Source organism: Wyeomyia smithii, chromosome 2, assembly GCF_029784165.1.
Source record: "Wyeomyia smithii strain HCP4-BCI-WySm-NY-G18 chromosome 2, ASM2978416v1, whole genome shotgun sequence".
Lineage (NCBI taxonomy): Eukaryota > Metazoa > Arthropoda > Insecta > Diptera > Culicidae > Wyeomyia > Wyeomyia smithii.
Genome location: NC_073695.1, coordinates 165,730,326 through 165,753,908, shown reverse-complemented (window position 1 = coordinate 165,753,908; position 23,583 = coordinate 165,730,326). Strand labels below are relative to the sequence as shown.

General features: G+C 37.0%; 1 protein-coding gene across 2 annotated transcripts in view; it reads right to left on the bottom strand.

Moving 5' to 3' along the window:
- The window catches only part of LOC129720667 (alpha-tocopherol transfer protein-like), a 48,519-nt gene that overhangs the window by 12,541 nt on the left and 12,395 nt on the right, over positions 1-23,583 (bottom strand). Inside the window, exons 2-5 of one of the 2 annotated variants that reach the window (XM_055672194.1) lie at positions 16,899-17,055; positions 16,734-16,841; positions 16,303-16,661; positions 15,943-16,238 (exon numbers count right to left, since the gene is read on the bottom strand). The exons of the other annotated variant lie outside the window; for it this stretch is intronic. Coding sequence (XP_055528169.1) covers positions 16,087-16,238; positions 16,303-16,661; positions 16,734-16,841; positions 16,899-17,055 — 776 coding nt within the window. The 3' untranslated portion in view covers positions 15,943-16,086. Of the gene's footprint in view, positions 1-15,942; positions 16,239-16,302; positions 16,662-16,733; positions 16,842-16,898; positions 17,056-23,583 lie in introns of those variants that run through there. 2 annotated transcript variants of the gene reach the window in all.

The following is a 23,583-nucleotide window of genomic DNA, read 5'->3' as shown; positions in this document are numbered from 1 at the left end:
TCAAACCATCATGGGAACCTTTCTCGACCCCAAAAACTCCTACATACAAATTTTCACGTCGATCGGTTCGGTAGTTTCCGAGCCTATATGGATCAGACAGACAGACAGACAGACCGACAGACAGACAGACAGACCGGACTGCATTTTTATAGGTATAAAAAGAAGAAGAAGAAAATAATAATTTCATGTTTCTTCCTTGAAAATCTTTGTTATTGTCTTAAGGTATAATTTTACAAAATTGCTGTATACGACTTTTCCATAGACGTTGTATCAATCAAAAAACCGTACGGGAGTACGTCTTTGTTTTCTATATTAGATTACATTTTGTGAAATTGAAAATGAAACTGGCAAATGTTGCGTCAGATTTCAAACGATTATAGCAAGCGAACGACTTAATGCATCTTAGTCATTTATGTCAGTGGATAGATAAAATGTGTGACAATTGTTTGATATAATGTTGATATTGTTACTTTACTACTTAATGGTGAAAAAAGGTGAAAAGTTCCAAGGTCAAGCTTTCCCATACATTTTCCTCGCTATTGGCTTGCTTCCCGAGCACGGATATCAATAACATAGACGGAATGAATTCCACTGCCTAAATAATTTGACTCAACAAAGTGTTTTGTTCCGTTTGTCTTTCTCGAGACTACGTGGCCACGCCCTCATAGCAAAAATCTACACTGAACTCGATACAAAAGACTGCGTATAGAAAATTCAGCTTCAGTCTAGTTTGTCATACAATAGCGGGTGGAGTATAGCTGTTAGAGGCATGCGACATTGAGAAACGAGAGCTGCATACGAGTCAACTTTCAGGCACTGCGGAGCATGTTGCCTTTATTTTGCATACGGCAGCAACAGTTACCATCGTACGCTGCAGGATATTTTTCTGGCACAGCTACTGGAGGGCACAGCGTTTTATTATGCGCGGTCAAGCAAAATATTCAATGCTACCGATGGTGCGATCATCAGCGTTCTGTAGCACACATTTCGAACTGGAGATTATGAAATCAGTTCTTTTCAGAACTATAAATGCTTGCACGGCGTGTAAAATGAACAACTTTATTTTAAAAAAAAAAAAAGGGCATCGCCAAAACCTTCACCATTTGAAAATATAGCTTTTTACCTTTCATTTGAGACCCTCCGAAAAATCATTCATCGCGGGCTTTCGAGCAACTTTTTTTTTCATTAAAAAGTATTCTGACAACAAAGCGTCTAACTATCGAGAGGATACTACGATGCTACAAATAAAAATAAAAATGCTAGAGCTTTTGTAGTGACACAGTGAAGATTGTAAGTTTAGTCGAGTGCAACTTTCGCTCATACTAGAATTTTTTCAAACACCCCTAAAATTTGAAATTATGGTCAAAATGCCGTTTTTTCCATCTCAGCGCATGAAAATTATTTTTAACTCATCTGGTTTCTAACCGATTTGGAATGTTTAAGCCGTTTTGGAAAGGGGAAAAATACAGTTTTCGAAATAAATACAGGTTTGTACTAACTTCATTAAAATATGTGAGTTATTCGAGCGTAAATCTCATTTCTTAAACTTCTCCACGAGTTATATGTTTCTTAAGAAAATCAGAACTTTTCACTCTTATCGAAAAATAATCTTTGGACTGTTTATTTTACGGTGCTATAAATGGAAAAAATGCAAGTACTTTTGATGTGACCAAGTGTAGGTTGTAGCTCTAATCGTGTGTTAGTTACGCCCAAACTTGAAGTTTTTCAAATACCCTTAAAATTTGAAGTTATTGTCAAAACTCCGCCCTTGGACCATGGTTCACATGTTTATTTTCAACTCTGGCATTTTTTCATCAATTCTTTATATATAGATCGTTTCGGAAAGGGAACATCCATAAATGACGTAGCTTTTTTTTACACCAACCCCATCGGAGCAGTTTTCTTAGTTTCATATTTGCTACGTAGTTTGGCTTGACCATTCCCCTCTTCCCACCATCAACTTTCGTCACAAAACTGCAAACCCCCCTCCTCCCTCGAATGCTACGTCATTTATGAATGTTCCCAAAGGCGAAAAATCAAGCTTTTGAAATGTATAGATAAATCTATAGATATGACTTAGGTGTACGTGTAATGAGTAGTTTTAAAAAAATTAAAATATTTTTTTTTTAATCTGAGAACAAATTTCCACACATCTTTATAAAAATGTACCTTAAATGCTCTATAATTTGTTACAATCCACACTAGGTGACATCAGATGTTTTTTTTTTTTAAAACTCTAATATTTATTTAGGCCCAACCGCGAAGCATAACGGGGCCGAATGTCTTTTGGAGTAGGGAAAAGCCAGCTTGAGTAGAGCCTGTATCCCGACTGCTCCTCCTCAAACGGGCATAAAAACCCTCTCATCTTTTCTTTTTTATAAATACAATTTAAAAATACATGTCATTTAAACCTACGACTAACAATAACATTAAATTTCTTCTCTATGTTAAATATCAATTCTTAATACTATTCATTGAGGTTCCTTATGGTTCCTTATCTCTTCGAAATCAAAACTTATACCTAAGTTTGGTGGATCATGTCTCTCAGAAAGAAGCAATGATTCATGTTTCTCTAAAAAGAATAACACAAGAAAGAAGAAAAAAGGAACAGAATTAGTGTGAAACTTTTTGAGGGTGGTTGTGTTGGGAAAAATAAGCAGAAACAGCAAGGAGATAATCAAATTTGATATTTGATATCTTTTAAAAAGTCATAAATAGGTATAACAAGCGCGGGGTTGCGGCTAGCAAGCGCATCCCGTACCTGAATCGTAGACGTCACTTTCTGTTTTTTGAGAGAATCTTTTAGCTTGGTCCTTGCTCTATGATACTTTGGGCATACGAAAACTATGTGGTCGATGTCTTCGTATCCTCCACTTTCGCACAGATTACTATCGATCAAGTTTATTCGATAGAGGTGTGCGTTTGCAACATAGTTATTGGACATTAGGCGTGAAATAACTCGAATGAAATCCCGAGTTAAATCTAACCCTTTGAACCAAGCTTTTGTAGACACTTTGGGCGAGATCGAGTGCATCCATCGCCCAAGGTCGTCTTTATCCCACCTTTCCTGCCAGTTTGGCATATGGCAGCCAATTCAGCTACGTATATGGAGCAAGGTTGTGCCAATTTGCGGGATATGCGATGATCCGTGTTGAAAACGCCATATCCGGAATGTCCATCCATTACAGATCCGTCCGTGAAGAAGGAACTATCTTCTGGAAGGTGACCAAATTTTGCCGAAAATATTGATGGCACAACTGTTGGTCTGAGGTGTTCGGGGATTCCATGGATTTCATGTTTCATCGTCAAATCAAATACAACAGAAGAATTGTTGAGCGATGGTGAAATCTCACGGTATGGAGCAACAGCCGAAGGGTTTATCTCCATAGACATGAACCGCTGGTATACTAACATACAGGGTTTTTGAACAATTTCCAAACATTTCTCATAGTTCTCGATTAGCATTGGGTTTGCTATCTCCGATCTGATGAGAAAACGGAGAGCCAGCTCGAAAAGCCTCTCTTTAAGCGGTAGTACTCCCGCATTGACCTCTAGAGACATGGTATGTGTCGATTGCATGCAACCTAGAGCGATACGCAAACAACGGTATTGTATCCTCTCTAGCTTCAGCATGTGTGAAGCTGCGACACCTCTGAAGCATATGCTGCCGTATTCTATTACTGGCAAAACCGTGGTTTGGTAGAGTCGTATCAAGTCCTCTGGATGAGCTCCCCATGTGGTTCCTGTTACCATCCTAAGAAAATTAATTCTCGGTTGGCATCTTTGTTTCAGGTAATTGATATGTTGTTCCCATGTGCACTTAGAGTCATACCATACTCCTAGATACTTGATGCTAGGTGACTGAGTGATGGGTCTTCCGGACAGAAGTAGCTCGAAACGAGGTGGTGGTCGCTTCTTTGAAAAGACTACCATCTCCGATTTTTCAAGCGAGAATTCGATTCCAAGGCAACTGGCCCAACCGGTCAGATTATCTAGCGTATTTTGCAGGCTGTTTTCCATGTCTTCAGTTAGATTCGCCGTGACTGATACAACGCAGTCGTCAGCTAACTGGCGCATTGTGCAGCCGTCCATGTGTCGATGTCACTGTCAAGCATGTGTCGATGTCACTGATGTAGAAGTTGTACAACAGCGGACTCAGGCAAGAGCCTTGGGGGAGACCCATGTAGCTTGTTCGTGTTATTGTTGAAGAGCCGTGGTTGAAAAGTAAATGCTTTTCAGACAGCAGATTGATCAAAAAGTTTGTCAATAAAGGGGAGAATCCTCTTTGATGCAGTTTCTCGGAAATAATTTCGATTGAAACTGAATCAAATGCGCCTGTGATATCCAAGAAAACCGAAGTCATTTGTTGTTTGCTGCCAAGAGCCATTTCCGCTTCTGTGGCTAGCAATGCCAGGCAATCGTTAGGGCCCTTGCCCCTACGAAAGCCGAACTGGGTCTCTGACAGTTGGTTAGTTGATTCTGCCCAGTTGTCGAGCCTACGCAGGATCATTTTTTCCAGCAATTTGCGTATGCATGAGAGCATTGCAATCGGCCTGTACGAGCGATGATCTGCAGCAGGTTTGTGTGGCTTTTTGATAGCGATAATCTTAACCTGTCTCCAACCTTTCGGGACCATATTGTTCCTGATAAGTGGCCGAATCCGGCAGGTTTTTCATCAAATTAAATTTGATCCTGTCCGGTCCTGGAGCCTTGTTCCTGCAAGACGAGAGGGCAATTGAAAATTCCAGCATTGAAAATTCTGGTTCTTCAATCGCTGTTGTGTCTCTGAATTTCTGCTGTGATGGGAAAGCATCTGGGCATACCTTTTTCGCGAAATCATATATCCAACGTTCAGAGTATTCATTAGCCTCATTGTTGTCGGACCTATTGCGCATTTTCCGAGCCGTATTCCAGAGGTAGCTCATAGAAGCATCTCTGGGTAACGTGCTTATGAAATTTTGCCAGTACGATCTTTTTTCAGCTTGTGTAGTTTAGACTGTTTCAGTTCCAGCTTTCTAAACTGATCAAAAAGTTGAATGGAATGATCTTTCCTGAATTCTATGTATGCTGCTTTTAGAGTTTTTTTCATCTCGGTGCATTCTTTGTCCCACCATTGTTTGTTAGGACGAATTTTCAACTTATTCGCAGGGGCGGGCCTCGTCTGAGATTGCAACGCGCTATCTAAAACTAATGTTGCAAGGAAGTTGTATTCGTCGGATGGAGAAAGCTCTTCGTTTGTTTCGAGCCCCTGGGATATTATGTTCGAGAATTTTTCCCAATCAATATTCCGGGTGAGATCATACTCTACTTCGACTGTGGTAGCAGACTGGAGCCTGCTCATAATCGAACCATGGGGATCTTGAATAATCTCCCATTTACAATCCAAAGCTATTGAGGAGGAACACATAGACAAGTCTAAAGTGCTCTCTCGTACTGGAGGCCTTGCTATTCTTGTAGCTAGCCCAGGTATATTCAATAGGGTCGTATCGAACTCGTCTAGTAAGCTTTCAATAAGAATAGCCCGGCTATCATCTCCAGGTGCTCCCCACGCCATACCGTGAGAATTGAAGTCTCCCAAAAGAAGGCGTGGTGTCGGAAGCAGTTCCGTTATTTGTGTTAGCTGCAGCCGATTAATATTAGCTCTGGGTGGAATGTAGATTGATGCGACAGTGAGGCTCTCACCAGCAATTGTTATATGGCAAGCATCAGAAGATGTTGCATTTTCTTCCATTTGTAGCACCGTTTAATAAACAGCCCAAATATTGTTGTTCGATGAAAGTCAAAAATTCTGATTTTCTTAAACAACATGTTACTCAGCGAATTATCAGCCAATTTACAAAAAAAAGCTTCTGTTTTATATCGTAATTGAATATAGTTTCAAACTGCTAGTGTACTTGCAGTACTTTTCTTACAAAAATAACTGAAAATTTTCAAGTGAAGTTGAAAATTTGTATGAAGAAGTTTAAAAAATTAGATTTACGCTCGAATAACTCAACGTATTTAAAAGAAGTTAGTATAGACCTGTATATGTTTCAAAAACTCCATTTTTCCCCTTTCCAAAACGGCTAAAACATTCAAAATCGGTTGAAAAATGAATCAAATGAAAAATGAAATCAAATGAATCAAAAATAATTTTCATGCGCTGAGGTCAAAATACCGGCATTTTGACCATAACCACAGAACAGATATGCAACTTCGAACAAAACTCTGCAGCAAATCAGTGACCAAGCTTTCGTATTCATTTTTTGCTGTTCCATCCTACATTGATTTTACAATGCATCGTTCGAACAGTTCGCTCCAATAGTTTGAACAACACCAAAAAATTATTTTTCTTTGCTTCAATGAACAGGCAAAAAGGTGACCTTGAATAGGTGAATCTATCAAAATCAAGTTAAGACAGGACCGCATTCAAGAGATCTTTAAAGCGGAAATTCAGTAACAATTCACAATCAACGTCAATAGAACAAATTGAACTAAAAATCTTTCAACCATTTTAACAAATTTTCTTGAATTGTACATCTCGCGACTGTTGAAACCATTTCAACCTGTTAGCTGAATTACTTGACTATCTTCGTTGGACTTGGAAACCAAATTTCTCAACCAACGACAATATTTTTTCTCGTACCGTTTTTTATACTTAACATTGCAAGTAATGCATACCATAGCACTGATTACGACATTAGGTATAATGTAGAAAAATGATTGTCGTTAGTCAAGATATTCAGTTTTCAACTTGGGCAACAATGAAATTCATTAAAAATATATCTACTGTACGATTATCATGAAAAGGCACCCTCACTATACCAGTACTGGGAAGAACAAAGGATTCTCTCGGCGAAAAGCGGCGAGAGTCTTTTTATTGAATGAATTGAATAGAAGCGTAATAAAATTTCGAGTGTAAAATGCGTCCTCTCCACCGCTAGATGTCGATACTTAAAATAAAGAGATTTTGTCTCATTTTTGGTTCTTCAGTTGAACAGATGTGCCATAACATCAAATTTTAGGGATGTTTGGTAAATAGTATGAGCGAAAGTTGCACTCGACTAACTTACAACCTTCACTGTGTCACTTCAAAAGTTCTCGCATTTTTATTTTTATTTGTAGCACCGTACTATCCTCTCCGTAGTAAACGCTTTGCTGCCAGACTACTTTATAATGAAAAAAAAAATGTTCGAAAGCCCGCGATGAATGATTTTCCGTAATGAAAGGTAAAAAGCTATATTTTTAAAAGGTGAAGATTTTGGCGATGCCCATTTTTTTTTAAATAAAGTTGTTCTACGATACACGCCGTGCTTGAAGATAAGAGTTATGAGAATTTTCACAACTACTACTAGTGTGGAATGTTCATCTATTTCTCAATAATCATTTTTACAATATCGACCAGGGCGCACCAAAGATAAACGTAGTGTCGCCTATGAATAGTTTATCACAGCAAGATATAACCTTCATTTCAAGAATTTTCACTGCTAAATTGAGTGATGTTCCGGTTTAATTGTTGTGTCCACTCGAACACCGTTATCAGTCAAATATTAGTAACAAAAATTAGTTAACCTAAGAACCAGAGTGATTTTCGTATCGGGAGAGCAAAAACTTTCTTTCAGTGCTTATGAAAATCACTTAGTAGTATCAAAGGTGTTTTGTTTTGTTTCTCTTTCTCTAAGCTGCGGGGCCACGCCCTAACGGCAAAAATCCACGCTGAATTCGATACAAAAGACTGCGTGTAGAATAGCAATGGGCAAGATCGATTCGATATTTGCAAAATCGATCTTTTCGGGTCGATTCATCGATTTTTTGAATTGATTTTTATGCGCACGATTTTCTACTGAATCGATCCTTTGGATGGTAAGATCGTTTTTTTTTTCGCCTGAAAAATAAATGTGTGCAAAGCGGATTGAAGACAATAGTGATTGCATTTATTGTTGCTAACGTAATCTGCGGCCGAATTCCGAGAACTCTTTTCTTTGAAGAGAAGAAAATTTCTTCATTTCTTTTTTTTTTCTCTCCGAAGAAGTGTGTCCTCGGAATTCGGTCGCTGATCTGAAAAATGTGTAAATTTTTTACCGGGATGACCATAGTTGGAGAATGGGCTAAAATTCAATAGACATGAAACCGAGAAAAACGCATTTCAAATGTTTTTGTTGGTTCAAACAATTGTCTACGTCCATGACAACTTTTTTCATGAGTATGTCACCACCCCCACAAGGTTCCAGCATATCCAGCTTTCCACGAGCGGTCATGGCGGATAGTGCACGCAGCCCATTTTGACGTTTTCTGTAGGTTAGGGAAGCTGGATAACCTTGTCGTCAAGTTGAAAAAGAACAATCCGCAGCCAAATTAAGTCCCTCCAGTATTTTTAACGCAGTAACCATTTTTTTGCCTTTGTAAACGCGACATCAATAGACAAACCCGTATGAAATTTGGTTAATACGCATGCGTTGTGAAATATATCAAGGATTAGGGGTGGGCGAAACGGCTCTTTTGCAAGAGCGGCTCTGAACCGACTCGTGGTTCACAATGATTCACGAGCGTTGACAGTTCGTGTTGTCTCGGTAAACTTCGGGTTCGCGCGTACCAAACAGTTCTGGTGCGCCCAAAAAACCGTGGTTCTTTTGCGTGAGCCGTTCGTTCTTTCGCTCTTTCCTAAGAACCAGTTAATATTAACGGCTCGTGAGCCGTTCGCCCATCCCTAGCGAGGATGAAAAGAACGACGAGACAAGTTTGCACCTCGAACTGAATAGCATGCCTTAGAATGTAAATATTCTCAACACGGAAACAGTTACAATTTTCAATCATAGGATCGTTAACATTGTTTTTGCTGTCAAAAAACAAATTTAAGTCGCAGCAATTATTCTTCGTAAAACAGCAATATTCGATGCAACAATCTAACGTTCGCTTACCTGACGCCCCTAATTACCAGACCACAAGACCGTCTCGAAGGTTGACGTATTTAGAAGTAGTGTTTAAAGTTTCGCCCTCACAAACAGTTAGCAAAATTTCGATTTTTTGGATAACACCCGACCTCGACGTTTTATACATTTCTAATAACCCGTTCACATGATGTAGTATCGCTCATCTTGATTTCAAATCCCATACTCCAAATTTTCCGTGAAAACTAGATGTTTGTTTGTTACAAGATACGCGATGTCACGTGATATCTGCGTGATATAGTGTGAACAAGGCATAAGACATTTGGCACAAAAAAAAACTATTACAAACTGTGCTTTTCTTCATAAGTCGAGAAAGTGGAATTTAGACCAAATACTCCTGAATTCCGATTGAGCTGAAATTTTGCATTGCATTGGATATTTAATTTACCATTTTAGATATTAGCCAATATTATTTCATATTTGCTACCTCTGCAAGTGCACTTTTTGAAAATTGGCTTCCGTAGGGACGTTGTTTACTATCGTTGTGGGTGTTTACTATCAGGCACCAATTTTTTGATTTAGGTAGAAAAGACATATGCGCGGAGTATTCGTTAACTCAAATATTGCAAAAGTTGAATTGAATGGTCGTGTATATAGCGTGCTGTATTCTGTTCTGCATAGTGTCGCGCTCGCCATTTTTGTTTATTTGCGTTTGGCTGCGGATGTTCCGATTTTTTTATGAATTGGGTTGTTCAGCTATATCAGTTTTTTATATCATCTGAAAGATATAAATTTTTTAAGTAGAACGTGATAGAAAAAAAAATTTTATCATTGTCCTTCGCTTTTTAAATCACGATTTAAAACTGCTTGAAATCTGCTCGAAACCGCTACAATGACAGTTCGCCCATCTACCAACTGTCATTGTAGCGATTTAGAGGGAATTTTTATATGTCATTGAAAAACCGAAAGAAAATGATATAAAGTTTTAAAAAATCACGTTTTGCTTAGAAAATTTCACTCTTCTGGATGATATATAAAAATCGGAAATCCGTGAATAGCTGAACAACCCAATTATACAGGTTTGGATTGCTCTTAGTGCATCCGAAAAAATAGACCATTTCACGAACTGACAGGTGTCACGGATCCTGCTGATGTTGATAATGCTTTCACGTGCATTATATTTCGTTCATGAATCAAGTTCACAAACGTCTCGTGAAATGGTCTATGGGATGAGCGACAGCGAAAATTCTTAGTAGAAAAAAACCGCCAAAAGAGTACACGCGGTAAAAAAAAGATGGCAATAAACTAAAAATGCCGTATCGTTAGTAGATGTTGTATACGAAAACTCGTTGAAAATGATTGATAAACCAGAAAACGCAAACAAAACAAAATCTCCATAATAGTAGCCAAAAAAGGTCGCAAAAAGCTTATACCGAACAAAAATCGATTTTTTGTTGGATCGATTTTTCAGGCACGATTTTCTTATAAATCGCTGTTATTGAATTTGATTAATCGATTTGGGAAAATCGATTATTTTTCAAAGATTGCCCATTGCTAGTGTAGAAAATTCAGCTTCAGTCTAGTTTGTCACATAATAGCGAGTGGAGTATAGCTGTTAGAGGTACGCGACATTGAGAAACTGAGAACTGCATACGAGTCATCTTCCAGGCACTGCGGAACATGTTACCTTTATTTTGCATACGGCTGCAACAGTAACCATCGTACGCTGCAGAATATTTAGCTGGCACGGCTACTGAAGGGCACAGCTACTGAAGGGCACAGCTACTGAAGGGCACAGCGGAGAGCAAAATTTATTATGCGCGGTCAAGCAAAATATTCAATGCTACCGATGGTGCGATCATCAGCGTTCTGTAGCACGAATTTCATACTGAAGATTATGGAATCGATTTTTTTCAGAACTAGTGATGCTTGAAGATAAGAGTTATGAGAATTTTCGCAACTACTACTAGAGTAAAATTTTCATTTATTTATGCATCGTTAGTTTTAAAATAACGACCATCAAATATAAACGGTGTGTTGCCTATTAACAGTTTATCGCTGCATATAATATATACATTTAGTCCTACGTCAATATTTCACCATTTAGGTCTGTATACCTTGTAATATTGTCATTTCTCCATGATTGGACATTTATTAATGTTAAGCTAATTATTTGTAGTTTTCATAAAAAAATAAGATACTGAAAATAATTGATTTTTGAGATAATAAAATAAATAAATAAACCCAAATCAATCCACTTAGCGGTGAGACCCAGCCTTTCACATACGAACTTTCTGCTGGATTTATTTTTCACTCTAAATATTTGGTAGCCAACAGCACTACTATACCGAACATTTAAAACATAACATTCAAACGCATATGAACATGCATTAACACCAGGGATGTTACGGATGTGATTTTTTAGACATCTGCAGATGCGGATGCGGATATGTGATTGCGGATGCAGATGTAGTTGCGGATGTCAATTTTCATGCGGATGTTCCGCCTTTACGGATGCGGATATCCGTAGCATCCTTTATGTTTTATTTTACCCATTTCGCATGACCATGTCGCTCTCCAGTGCAAAAGCTAATTAAACGAGCAGCAAATAAACCAAGGGAAATTTTTCTACAGCATTTTATGAAGCGATATTTTTTCTCAACATCCGCATGGTATGATGCGGATGCGGACGCGAATGCGGATGTCAATTTTCATGCGAAAGTTCCGCATTTGCGGATGCGGATGCAGATATCCGTAACATCCCTAATTAACACATACAAATTGTGACCAAACTCTTCGACGGTCACCATAAAATCCTATGGTCACTGAGCCAGCTTGACCCCTATTTATATTGTAATTTTTTAGTGTTAGCGAACCGTAGTGCCAGGTCCACAATTTGTGTTTGACGATGCCTGTTGTTTTTTTACACGTATAAATAATTGAGCTTGAGCTTTGTTTAATAGCCTCGTTTGGTGCCATTTTGCATATTTTTTGTATATAAATCATTTCTATTGTTTGCTTATATGAATTATTTATTTAAACTATTTCGTTATATTTGAGTCATCGGGTACACTGGGTTCGCTTTTTACGCGGGTTGTTTTTATGCGTTTTTTTAAACGGGATATTTTTACAATAACGCGGATTATTTTTACCTGATTCGGATGATTATTTGTACGCGGTATCAAATAAGTTTAGTATAAATATATCGAATCTAATCTTTTAAATGCGGTACAACCAACCGCGTAAAAAGCGACCCCAGTGTACAAACAACGGGGCGGTGCGCTACGCGGCAGGAGAGTCTACGATGAAAAGCGAGAGAATTTTTTATTATAACCCGGAGGAGTGCAGTCGCGCGTTTAAGGCCGTGTTTCGGAAGTTCTGGCTCAATAACGCCTTAAGTGAGACCCTTTGTGGCAAAATTGGAAGGCCATTTTGTACGCTAGTTTTGGCGCGTCGTTGAAAAGCGCGGCAGTGTTGGTTTACGTTTACACCTATTCGATATTGTGATTCGACATTTGAATTTGAAATTGAATATATACACATTGAACCGTTCAACAATGCAATATATTGAAAAATATCCTAGAAATATCAAAATTTCTACGAAGTACTAAAAACATATTTTGGTCCACCAAATTTTTACTTTGGCCCACCTTTATATCTACAGACGTGTATGGAAATGGTTCGGACTAGTTATATTTATGATCTTCATCGGTATTTTTAGAGCAACAATAGTGGGTTTGAGAAGAACATCCTTCTGCTGTGAATTTTTGTAAATTTTATGCAATTAAAAATGAAATGATTTGGCTTATAGCGGTTTGACAGGCATTCTCAACCAATTTCATACCGTTAAATGTGATAAATTAAGAAGTAAATTGTCACAAGCTGCTTCTTTGTTCACGTGCAACGGCCGAACGGTAATCAAAGAGATGTCAAAACTTGGCATGGCCAAAATATTTTTGCTTCAGAAAGAGGCAAACATATTTCGACCATACGTTTAACCACTTTTTCAACATTTTCCAACATGTTAGAGTATACAAACTGTTTCTATGACATTTTATTGATGTTACTACAACAACGAATTGTTTCAAAAGTATACATATTTGTTACAATAGCTTCCGGACGTTGACTTGTATATTACCACTTCCTCTTGACTTTGGGTTGACTCAGCCATGACTTTGAATATGTATGAACTAATTCCAAAATAACACTACTTAGAGCCAGTTTTTCGCCGAAAATTATAGTGTTGTATGATTCTTAGGTGTGTTATTCAATGTTGCATGCATAGTTTTCTAATGTTCATTGAATTTACCAATGAAATGCGTAAAATGTTACCGGGTGGGCCAAAATATGCATATGGGCCAAAATACCCCCGTTACCCTATGGGTGCGGATATTGAAATCGAAACATTATTAGACGTATGAAAATGTTGACTGGGTTGATCCCCCTTCTTCCTCCCGTCACATTTCGTCACAAATCTGCAAACCCCCTCTCCCCCCTCGAATGCTACGTCATTTATAAATATTCCCAAAGGCGAAAAATAGGGCTTTCAAAATGTATAGATAGATCTATAGATTTCACCTAGGTGTACGTGAAATGAGTAGTTTAAATAAAAATATATATTATGTTTTTTTTAATTTGAGAAAAACGGAGACGTTACCAACCACGCTAGGCCCCCGCTGATGTCCCAAATATTATTGTTCGATGAAAGTCAAAAATTCTGATTTCCTTAAAAAAACATGTTACTCAGCGATTTATCAGCCGATTTACTTAAAACAGCTTCCATTTTGTATCGTAATCGAATATAGTTTCAACGTGTTAGTGTACTTGTAGTACTTTTCTTACAAAAATACCTGACAATTTTCAAGTGAAGTTGAAAATTTGCGTGGAGAAGTTTAAAAAATTAAATTTGCGCTCGAATAACTCAACATATTGTAATGAAGTTAGTACAAACCTGTAAATATTTTGAAAACTCTATTTTTCCCTTTTCCAAAACGGCTAAAACACTCAAAATCGGTTGAAAAACAAATGAATTAAAAATAATTTTCATGCGCTGAGGTCAAAATACCGGCATTTTGACCATAACTTCTAATTTCAGGGGTGTTTGGAAAATTTCTAGTATGAGTGAAAGTTGCACTCGACTAACTTAAACCTTCACTGTGTCACATCGAAAGTTCTTGCGTTTTTATTTTTCATTTGTAGTACCGTACTATCCTCTCGGCAGTTAGACGCTTTGCTGTCAGAATATTTTTTGATGAAAAAAAAAGTTGTTCGAAAGCCCGCGATGGTTGATTTCCCGGAGGGTCCCAAATGAAAGGTGAAAAGCTATATTTTTAAATACTGAAAATTTTGGCGATGCCCATTTTTTTAAAATAAAGTTGTTCTACGATACACGCCGTGTTAGCTTATGTTTCAACACAGATGTACTCATGTCAATATTGATGATCTACTGCAGTGTGTTAAAGGTATTCATAAATCAAGTAGTTGGCTCGTTCTGCGAATAATTCCTGGATCGGAAAGGAGGGTCGAACGTTCTACGTTGTCTAAGCGTGACTTGACTGTTGTTAAAAATTATTCTTTCAGCAAGAAGTTGGCTGCCAGTGCGTCCGGATAAAATGTTCGTAAAAAAGACGATGTCGTTTATCTTGTGTCGTGAGTTTATCGTGTCAAGGTTCACCAGAGAGCACAAATTCTGATAGGGAGGTAGTTCTTCTCCATTCCACCCGAAATTTCTAAGAGTAAACTTAACGATTTTTTTCTGGACTGCTTCGATTCGCTGTATGTGAGTTACGTAGTAAGGCCGCCAAACGACACTTGCGAAATCGAGTTTGCTTCTAACAAGTCCTTTGTAGATTGCTACTATTGCGTGAGGATCATCAAGGTCTCGGCTATACCTTCTGACGAGAGAAAAAAGTGAAAACATGCCGTTCAATCACATCCCTGTCATGAACGTCATCCCCATACATTTCGCTTGAAGTAGTTTTTCTCTGGCTCTCTGGCTCGATTATACGTCAAAAGGCTGTCAGTGCTTGTGAAACAGCCGATTAAGCACTGTCCATGCGAGATCAACTATTGCTGCAAGTGGTGTGAAGAAATGCAGAAAGCGAAAAACGATTGTTTTGTTTTGAACGTTACATGGATTTTGTGCAGGACATAAATGGTCACGCTCAAACATGTTTCAACACGTTCCGGATAGCCCTACATTCAATATAGTTAGAAGCACGCAACAAATCCGTACAGTAACACATGCGGCACAATGAACGGAGCTTATGACCATATTTCCAACAGTAGCGCCATCATCATCGGCGGCGGCTTCAGGAAACTGTTGCCATGACATCGGTCTGCGTTCAATATGTCAAATGGCATAGGAACGTTTCTATTTTTCGTTCGACTCCAAGAACATAGCAACCTTTGATGTTTTTTTTTTATATTGGCTTTCCATAACAAACATTATTTTAATTTTTTTATTTCATACCTACTTAAAACAACGCTGGCTTTTATGAAAACTTGAAAACATCACACTGCATTGTTCAATTCGCTACACTGCCGCCTACTAAAAGGCCAATTGCGATAGTAGCAGGAATAAATAATTCTTACAAACCAACCTAACTGCTAATATCCTAGTCTGCAACATGTTTTACTACTACTATATGGTGGCGAACCAGCCTGTGGCTGAAAGCTACCTTAATAAAGTAATAAAAAAAATGTTTTACTACAGATAACCATACAATCTTTAAAAGTTATAATTCTATCATATTGATATGTATGCTCGAATGGATCGGTTACTAAAAAAATAAGAGTAATGTCCTCAAAAAAAAAGACTAAAAATAGCTTTATGATTCGAGTCGAAGCATCTATGTTGTTTTGTTGAACTTTTGAATTCGTTATACGTAAGGCAACATTATAATGATGATGTACCCAATATGTTTAGGTACAGTTGAATTCCTCACGCGTTTCTACATCATAGCGATTCGATTATTTAATTGCAATGACTTTGCGAAGTGAACCTTTTTTCAACTATTATACTCTGTTGGTGATGATGATGTATGGATGATTGCTCAAAAAACTACACAGTTGGTTCAATCAAGCGCATTAAACGTATAATCCCAAATAAATTTATTATTTCCTCAGTTATATACTATCACAGCATATGCCACCAAAACAATATGTGCATTCCTTTCTATTGTCTAGTTTTAATTGTCTGTACTTATTATTGCTAAGCTCAGTCAATATCGAGTTTCTTGAAATTTCCCTCCATGCCAAAGATTGAGCCAGAATCTTTCGGTTTGCCTGGTCTTTTTTCCTCTATGGCCTTCTTTTTTTCCTCCTCTAACAAGTAATCCCGTGCCTCCACCATATGCATATTGAAGTTATCTGCGAAAAAAATTAGTGCAAATATTGAAACTGTAAATCTGTATGTAGTCATTCACACCAGTACCTCTGAGTGTCATTAGTGAACCAGCCTTTCCTCCTAATTCGGACGTAAGACAATCTCTCTGTACAAATGGATATAAACTCTCGTTAGTACTATGGAGATGCAATATGGCTAGTAGTTCCTTTTTCATAAAAGGTTTAATCAATATTAAAATCTTATCAATAAACGGAACAACGTTTGTCAGATGGATGCCCTTCAGTCGTACTGGCATCGCTTCTTGTAAAAAGTGCAAAAATTTTTTAACCGTTCCGATTGAAAGTTTTGTTACATGACCCATGGTGACACCTTCCATATCTAGCACAAAAGTATATCCATGTACGGCGCCATTTTCCCGTTGAACAACTTCAGCGATCATCGTGAGGCTAATAAATATGGATAATAGTTATTCAAACACATCTAGGTTTACAGTAGTTACACAAATCAATACAACATACAACTTTAGCGTAGACTCGAATGAAAATAACGTTGCATCACTAATGAGCAATTTCCCAAAGATCACCGTATACTTATCTTTAGTTGGAATAGATAATGGAATGATAGTTCTGAAAGATTAAAAAACATTATGACCTACTGAAATTGATTTGACCTTAATATTTTACACTAAATCCATGACGGTATGCAATTCACGTGATGTAATATCCCGTGCATCAAAAAATTCAGGCACATGGGTGCGACAGGTGTAGAATGAATCGATCGTCGTTTTTGTTGACTCAATCCGGTGATAATTGGAATGCAAAAATAGTATTATTTCCAAATCTGGAAGAATTCGATTGCATTTAGTGATACGTTTACTATTGTGGAGAAGCAATAATTTTTCACAGTGTCCAGGCATGAAAAATACTTACACCAGAGCATGCAGCACAAATCAATAATTGTGTGACGATAGAGGAAAATGTGCTATGGACCGCACCTTGTACATTAACAGAATCACAATGCAAGACACATAAAACACCACTGAGAATACTACCAAACTAGTATTTATTCTAATTCAAAGCAATAGAAAAACACCAAATTAAAAAGAATAATCTTTAAACTCTCAATAGCAACATAAATGGTCGAAATGGTATGATATACTGCCATTTACAAGCACAGCACTAATTAGAAATCGAATAACCCGGTCAACATCGAATTTATGAACGATAACTGTTTATCTTGTTATATCATCCATGCGATAACAATAATAATATTAATGTGGCATTGAAGGAAGCAAAAAAAACTGGCAATCTAGCTAGAGAAGCTTCAGCATAAAATTTTATTAGTCCGTAACTTTTTTATGGAGCCCCGAAGTGTGCTCTGAGGATTGAAACTAGAATTTACGTATTGTCCATGATAGAAGCAAATTGGAAAGCAGTGAGCTCACCCAGCCAAGCCAGAAGGTATACTGCCGCGCATAGCATGTCAGTCTCATTTGCATTTTCGGCAAGCCGAGAAAAACGTGTTTTTATATGATTTCATACCATTGCTTCTTATGAGATGGGACGATATTTTTAGATGTTTTCCTGAAGTTTTTCAGAACAAAGTTGTTGAGTCCATCCATTGTTACGAGACTACCCGGACGAACACACACGATTCGCATAGATTCTCTAGGATTCCTCACATTGGATTCGTGAGCGTCCTTGAAAAGGATACCTGAAAAAAGAATCCTCAGGAATGCTTTGTATATGGCTCTAGGATTCTTGAATAAGAATCGTGAGTGGGAATCCTCGTGCTTGCGATTCCTTTCACGACTCCGTCACCGTGTTAATCGGTATCCTGGGGATTCTTACTCAGGATTCTCTGCGTGTTAGTAAGGGTATGCATAGTTAGGCACCATTTCCGCATATTAACTCAATTTTGGTGAAAATGCAAATGGGACTGACTTGCTATGCGTGGCAGTATACTGCCGTTCCAATCGTAGTAGTCCCATGTTCTACACAAACCTTATGCACGCTGGGACAACCATGCTTGGAACGGGAGTATAGTCGACTATTCCATTATGTGGCAGTATAGTCCACTATTCCATTATGTGGACTATTCCATAAGCACTGGACTGGTTCCATAAGCACTGAGGAAAACTGTACGTCACAGTCGAAATATATATTTGCGGACTGAATTTCAATATTTATTTCCAAAAAAATTAGTAGAGTATAACGGAAACCGATAACTATTTCTTTGATTTCTCAATCACTCTGCTAAGACGCTCGTTATAGATTTTCTAAATTTGAACTTAAAAAATGTTTTTCAAGTATTAAAGTGATTTTTTCGAAGTCCGTCCAAAAATTAATTTGGGCACTAGAGGGCTAATAATATAAAATGAGTCAATCCTACTATATCAACCAGCATCATGTGCTCAGGTATGATGCACATTGTGATAAGATATTTGGCTAAATAGCAATTGAAATATATACACCTGGTAAATGTATGCATGATATGTTTTAACCTAAAAGTTGCCAGCTTTGTCACAAAAGCTCAAAAGCTGCCAGCTTGAAAATATTTTTTTCCACACGAATTTTTTACTAATTAGACTAACGATCATCCCCCAGAATCCAATGAAGCGTTCACTAGCAACGACTTTTTTGTAGGACCCCACTGCGACTAGTATGATCTTCTGTGGCATTATTCGAACGTTTTTTTGCTGAACGCACTTTTTTTCTTTTTGAAGTGTCACTTATAGTGCTTGTATTCACCAAGACTTATCATTTTCTCATCTTTTTTATCGACTTGCGACGACAGATTATATCTCACTAAGCAGTTGTGGACTTCAAAATACAAGTTTCTTTAAAAATATTGATTGCATTTTTATTTTTGAAACTCAATCTGCACTTCTGAGAAGGGTTAACATTATCATTAGGTTATTGTTGTGAATAATATTTGGAAATCAATTATACTTGTACGGACTTCATATAAAATATTTTGACAAACTTTTCAAAAACTAAATCAATTCTAAAAAGATTATGCCTGAACAAGATTTTAGGTGATCAGCATGTATCACTGAAAGCTAAAATTAGTGTAGTGTATAAAGGGGTACACACCAAATTTTCATTGCTGGAAACCAGCAAAATTTTGCTCATCTTTGGTGTGCTGTGTTTCCAGCTATCTGTTCAGCAAAATGAAATTTGCTGATTATTCAGTAATGCTCAATTGCATAAAAGTGACAGATCGTTTGCTGCATTTCCAGTAAAACAAAACACAACTTGCTCGTTGTCAGCTATGACAATTTGCTGTACATTCAGCAAAGCATAAATCAATTTGCTGGTTAACCAGTAGTTCAAGGGAACCATGTTTCCCTGAGGCACCTGCTTCCATCCGCTCATCGGATCATAGCCAAATTACTGTTGAATTAGAGATGTATGATTATCATTTCAACTTTTGAGTTCATCTAGCCCAACAGTGACTTAGCTATGGTTCCATATCCGCTATCAGGAACTCAGCGATGATCCCGTACCAGCTGCACAGCGATTTGGCGCGTTTTACTAATGACAGGTTGACGTAAATTTTTTTTACATATCAATTCTTTCGCTGGATTCCAGCAAACATTCATTTACTGTTATCTGTTCAGCAAATAATTTTGCTGAATTTTCACGAAACACTGAGTCGATTACTGCTTTTCAGTAACTTTATCAATGAAATACTGGTTTACAGCAAAAATAAAATTACTGAACGAAATTCAGTAAATTGTAGAACTGAACTACAGTAAACTTTTGAAAAAAATGCTGTCATTCAGCAAACAAGTAGTTTCCTGATACACTCAATATACTTTGCTGAACCAGAAAAAGAGAAATTTTTGTGTGAGTGTCGTAAAGACAGTTTGCGCTTCAGAGAAGATTCTCTTATTAGAGTAATTTATCGTATTAACACATTCTTATTGATTTGAATCATTTACTTTAATGGTTTATGAAGGATTCAATGATTCTGAATTTAGGTACTTTGTTTAGATAAACAGTTAGTCCCTTAGAGTTTGAAGCTTATCTGCAGCCAATTAAAGGTAAAAGGTAATATTACGTTTCTTTGTTTCTTTTGCCTTTTATTGCGAAAAAATCTGGTCGGCGTGCAGCCAAACCGAACCAAGCACAAAAAAACCTAAATTAATCCATCTAGTGGTCGGACTCAGCCTTTCTCATTCAAACTTATTATTTGTAAAAATAGATTTACATGAATGCTTAAATCCAAAAAGGTATATTCACTCTTTGGGTTCTAAAATATTGATGTTGTAATTAAAGTATAAAATATGAAATTTGACGTAATGTAGTGCTTCAGAAATAGCGAAATATAAGAAATGACTCTTAATTTCGAACAATTTAATCACGAGCGATACCGGGAACGTTCAAATAGTACGATACCACATTTAAATCATGTTGAGGCCATATATATTGTTCAAAGCAGCTATAGTGTTGAATAGTCTTTGAATTTCTTTTCTTTACAAAACTTTTGAACAGTATATCAAATTTTTACGAAGTTTGTTATTTGTAAGTTTGAGAGATGACTCGTTTGTATGACACTAGATATGTTCGAATAAGTCGTGTAATACTTGAGATAATAGACTTTCGTTGTTTTACAAATCAAAACATAACGGTTGCTTAAGTTTGATTACAACCAAATGAAAAGGGAATGTATGGGGGAGCCAAACTTTGAAACCAAGTGTTCAATCATAATGCATCAGTTAATCCTTAACTATCCCGTTCATTCGATATCAATATTGTTCAAATCTGTTGTGTAGTTTCTAAGCTAATGAAGTTTGGTGATTTTCACATTTCGATACATTACAGACGAAGTTACATTCCGATTACAGCAAAATTCAACAGGGTGTTATGAGGCAGCTAGACCTTTCATTTGATACTAATTCTGTGGAAATCGGGTCAACCATCTCAGAGAAAAGTGAGTGAGCTCAAGTAGTCATCAGAATGTTTCTTTTCATAGCTGGATTTCACATTTTTAAACATAACAGGAAAAGTAATAATTCGTTCGCTAAAAAAATCATTAGGGTCTTATGGGGCAACAAGACTTTCCATATGACACTAATTTTATGAAAATCGGTCCAGCCATCTCTGAGAAACATGAGTGAGATTAAACAGTCTCCAGAACACGTTTCTTTCTGTAACTTCTAAACCATATATTCAATCTTCATAAAATTCAAAAGTTGAGGGTTTTTAGGTAGACCGTTCATTTGAAACCAATTTTGTTCAAATCGGTTGTGTAGTTTCTGAGATATTGATGTTTCGTGATTTTTACATTCAATGGGGTCTTATAGAGCAACAAGACCTTTCATTTGCAATTGATTTCATTAAAATCGATTCAGCCATCTCTGAGAAAATCGAGTGAGATTTGGAGAGCGTTACACACACACATGCAGAAAATGCTCAGCTCGTCGAAATGAGTCGAGTGGTATACGACATTCGGCCCTTTTGAGCACTTTTAAACCTTTAGTTTTTGCAGTGATTGCTATACCTTTCTAGGAGAAAGGCAAAAAATGAAATGATAGATATGACTTTTTATTTCATTTTCAATCCCGAGCAATGCCGCAAACATTGAAATAGTACAATATTAAATTTAAATGATGTTGAGGCCACATATTTTGATCGTAGCTATAGTTGTAAACAGTTTGCGGGTTTCGTTTCTTCCCGATCAGAAGAGCATAACTAAAAAATTACAAAATTCTATCAACGGGAGATACAAATAACATATTTTGATACGATGTCGTATTTTACCATTTGCCTTTGATAACAAAATTAGATCTGAATGAGTTATAACAACAAATCATGAAATGGAGTTGTCCTGAAACAAATCTAACATTTATTTCGTCACTATCAAAACCTGTTGTTCATAACAATGGTTGTTATTATACTGTTCTGTGTGCTATCTAATTTTGTTAGAAAGCTGATACGTTAGTAACAAAGTTTGATATGGGTTTGATATTAATAGAATATTTTTTGTTATGATTTCTGTTATTTTAACACCTAACGGGATCAAAAATAAAACACAATCTGAAAGGTTTTTCACATAACAAATTAACAGCCTCTGTTACATTTTTGTTTTGTCTTTCTGATCGGGTTTCTATAACTTTCAAACCACATGTTTAAACATGATGAAATTCATTGTTTAAGGGTTTGAAAGCCCATTTATTTGAATTCAACTATGTTCATAGCTTCTGAGATATACAGTGACACAAATCCGTATTCGTGCATCACCAAAAAATTTAAATCACCTAGTCACACGTAAATATCCTTTGTCATCTATTGAGTAGGCCATGAGTATTTTGTAGCGTGAACACAAACTGTCATTTCCAGTTACATTTGAGTGTGGAAAGTTGTTTGGTTTTGGTAAAATCTTTTCAAAACTCGTGAAAATTAAAAAAACAGTCCAAAACCATATTCGTACTTTTGTGTTTTAGACAGGTATTTCGAGTTTTATTTACAGAATTCTTCATTTGACACCAATTTTCGCGTAAGTATAATAGAAAACTTCCATAAGAATAGGAAAATATGTTTTTTTTTCGAATTCGTCGCTCGATGGTTATAGGTCGAAATCCTCACAATGGCGAGAAAAGGTAAAAATACTGCGATTGTGGAGAGAGAGCTTGTTGTTGCACACTACAAAGATGGTAAATCACTTCGGGAAATAGCCAGCTTGTTGAAAAGACCCAGATCAACAGTTCAGTACATTGTTAAGCGGTTTGTTGAAGAAAATAGGAGCATCGACGCACCAAGGAACTTAAACAGAAAAAAGTTGACCACGCAGGATGAACGATTACTGATCAGAAAAATACGAGAAAATCCAAAAACAACAGCTGTTGATATCGCGAAAGAACTAAATCAACGCAATATTGTAAAAATTTGTCCAGAAACGGTCCGTAACGTACTGAGAAGGAATAATCTTAACGCTCGTGTACCGAGAGAAAAACCATTTATCAGCCAGAAAAATAAGAAGCTCCGATTAAATTTTGCCAAACAGCATGAAAATACCCCAATGTCGTACTGGGAAAATGTTATTTTCGTTGATGAGTCCAAATTCAACATCTTTGGTTCGGATGGTCGTCGTTTTGTATGGAGAAGGCCAAACGATGAACCAAACATAAAAAATTTGAAAGCAACCGTTAAGCATGGTGGTGGTGGGGTTATGGTATGGGGGTGTATGTCTTCTAATGGTGTTGGCGATTTGGTTTTCATCGATGGTATAATGCATCGAACTGCATGTTTGAACATTCTGAAAACAAATTTAACGCAAAGTGCGAATAAAATGGGATTGGGCGGAGGATTTAAATTTTACCAGGACAATGACCCGAAGCACAATGCGCATAAAGTACGCATG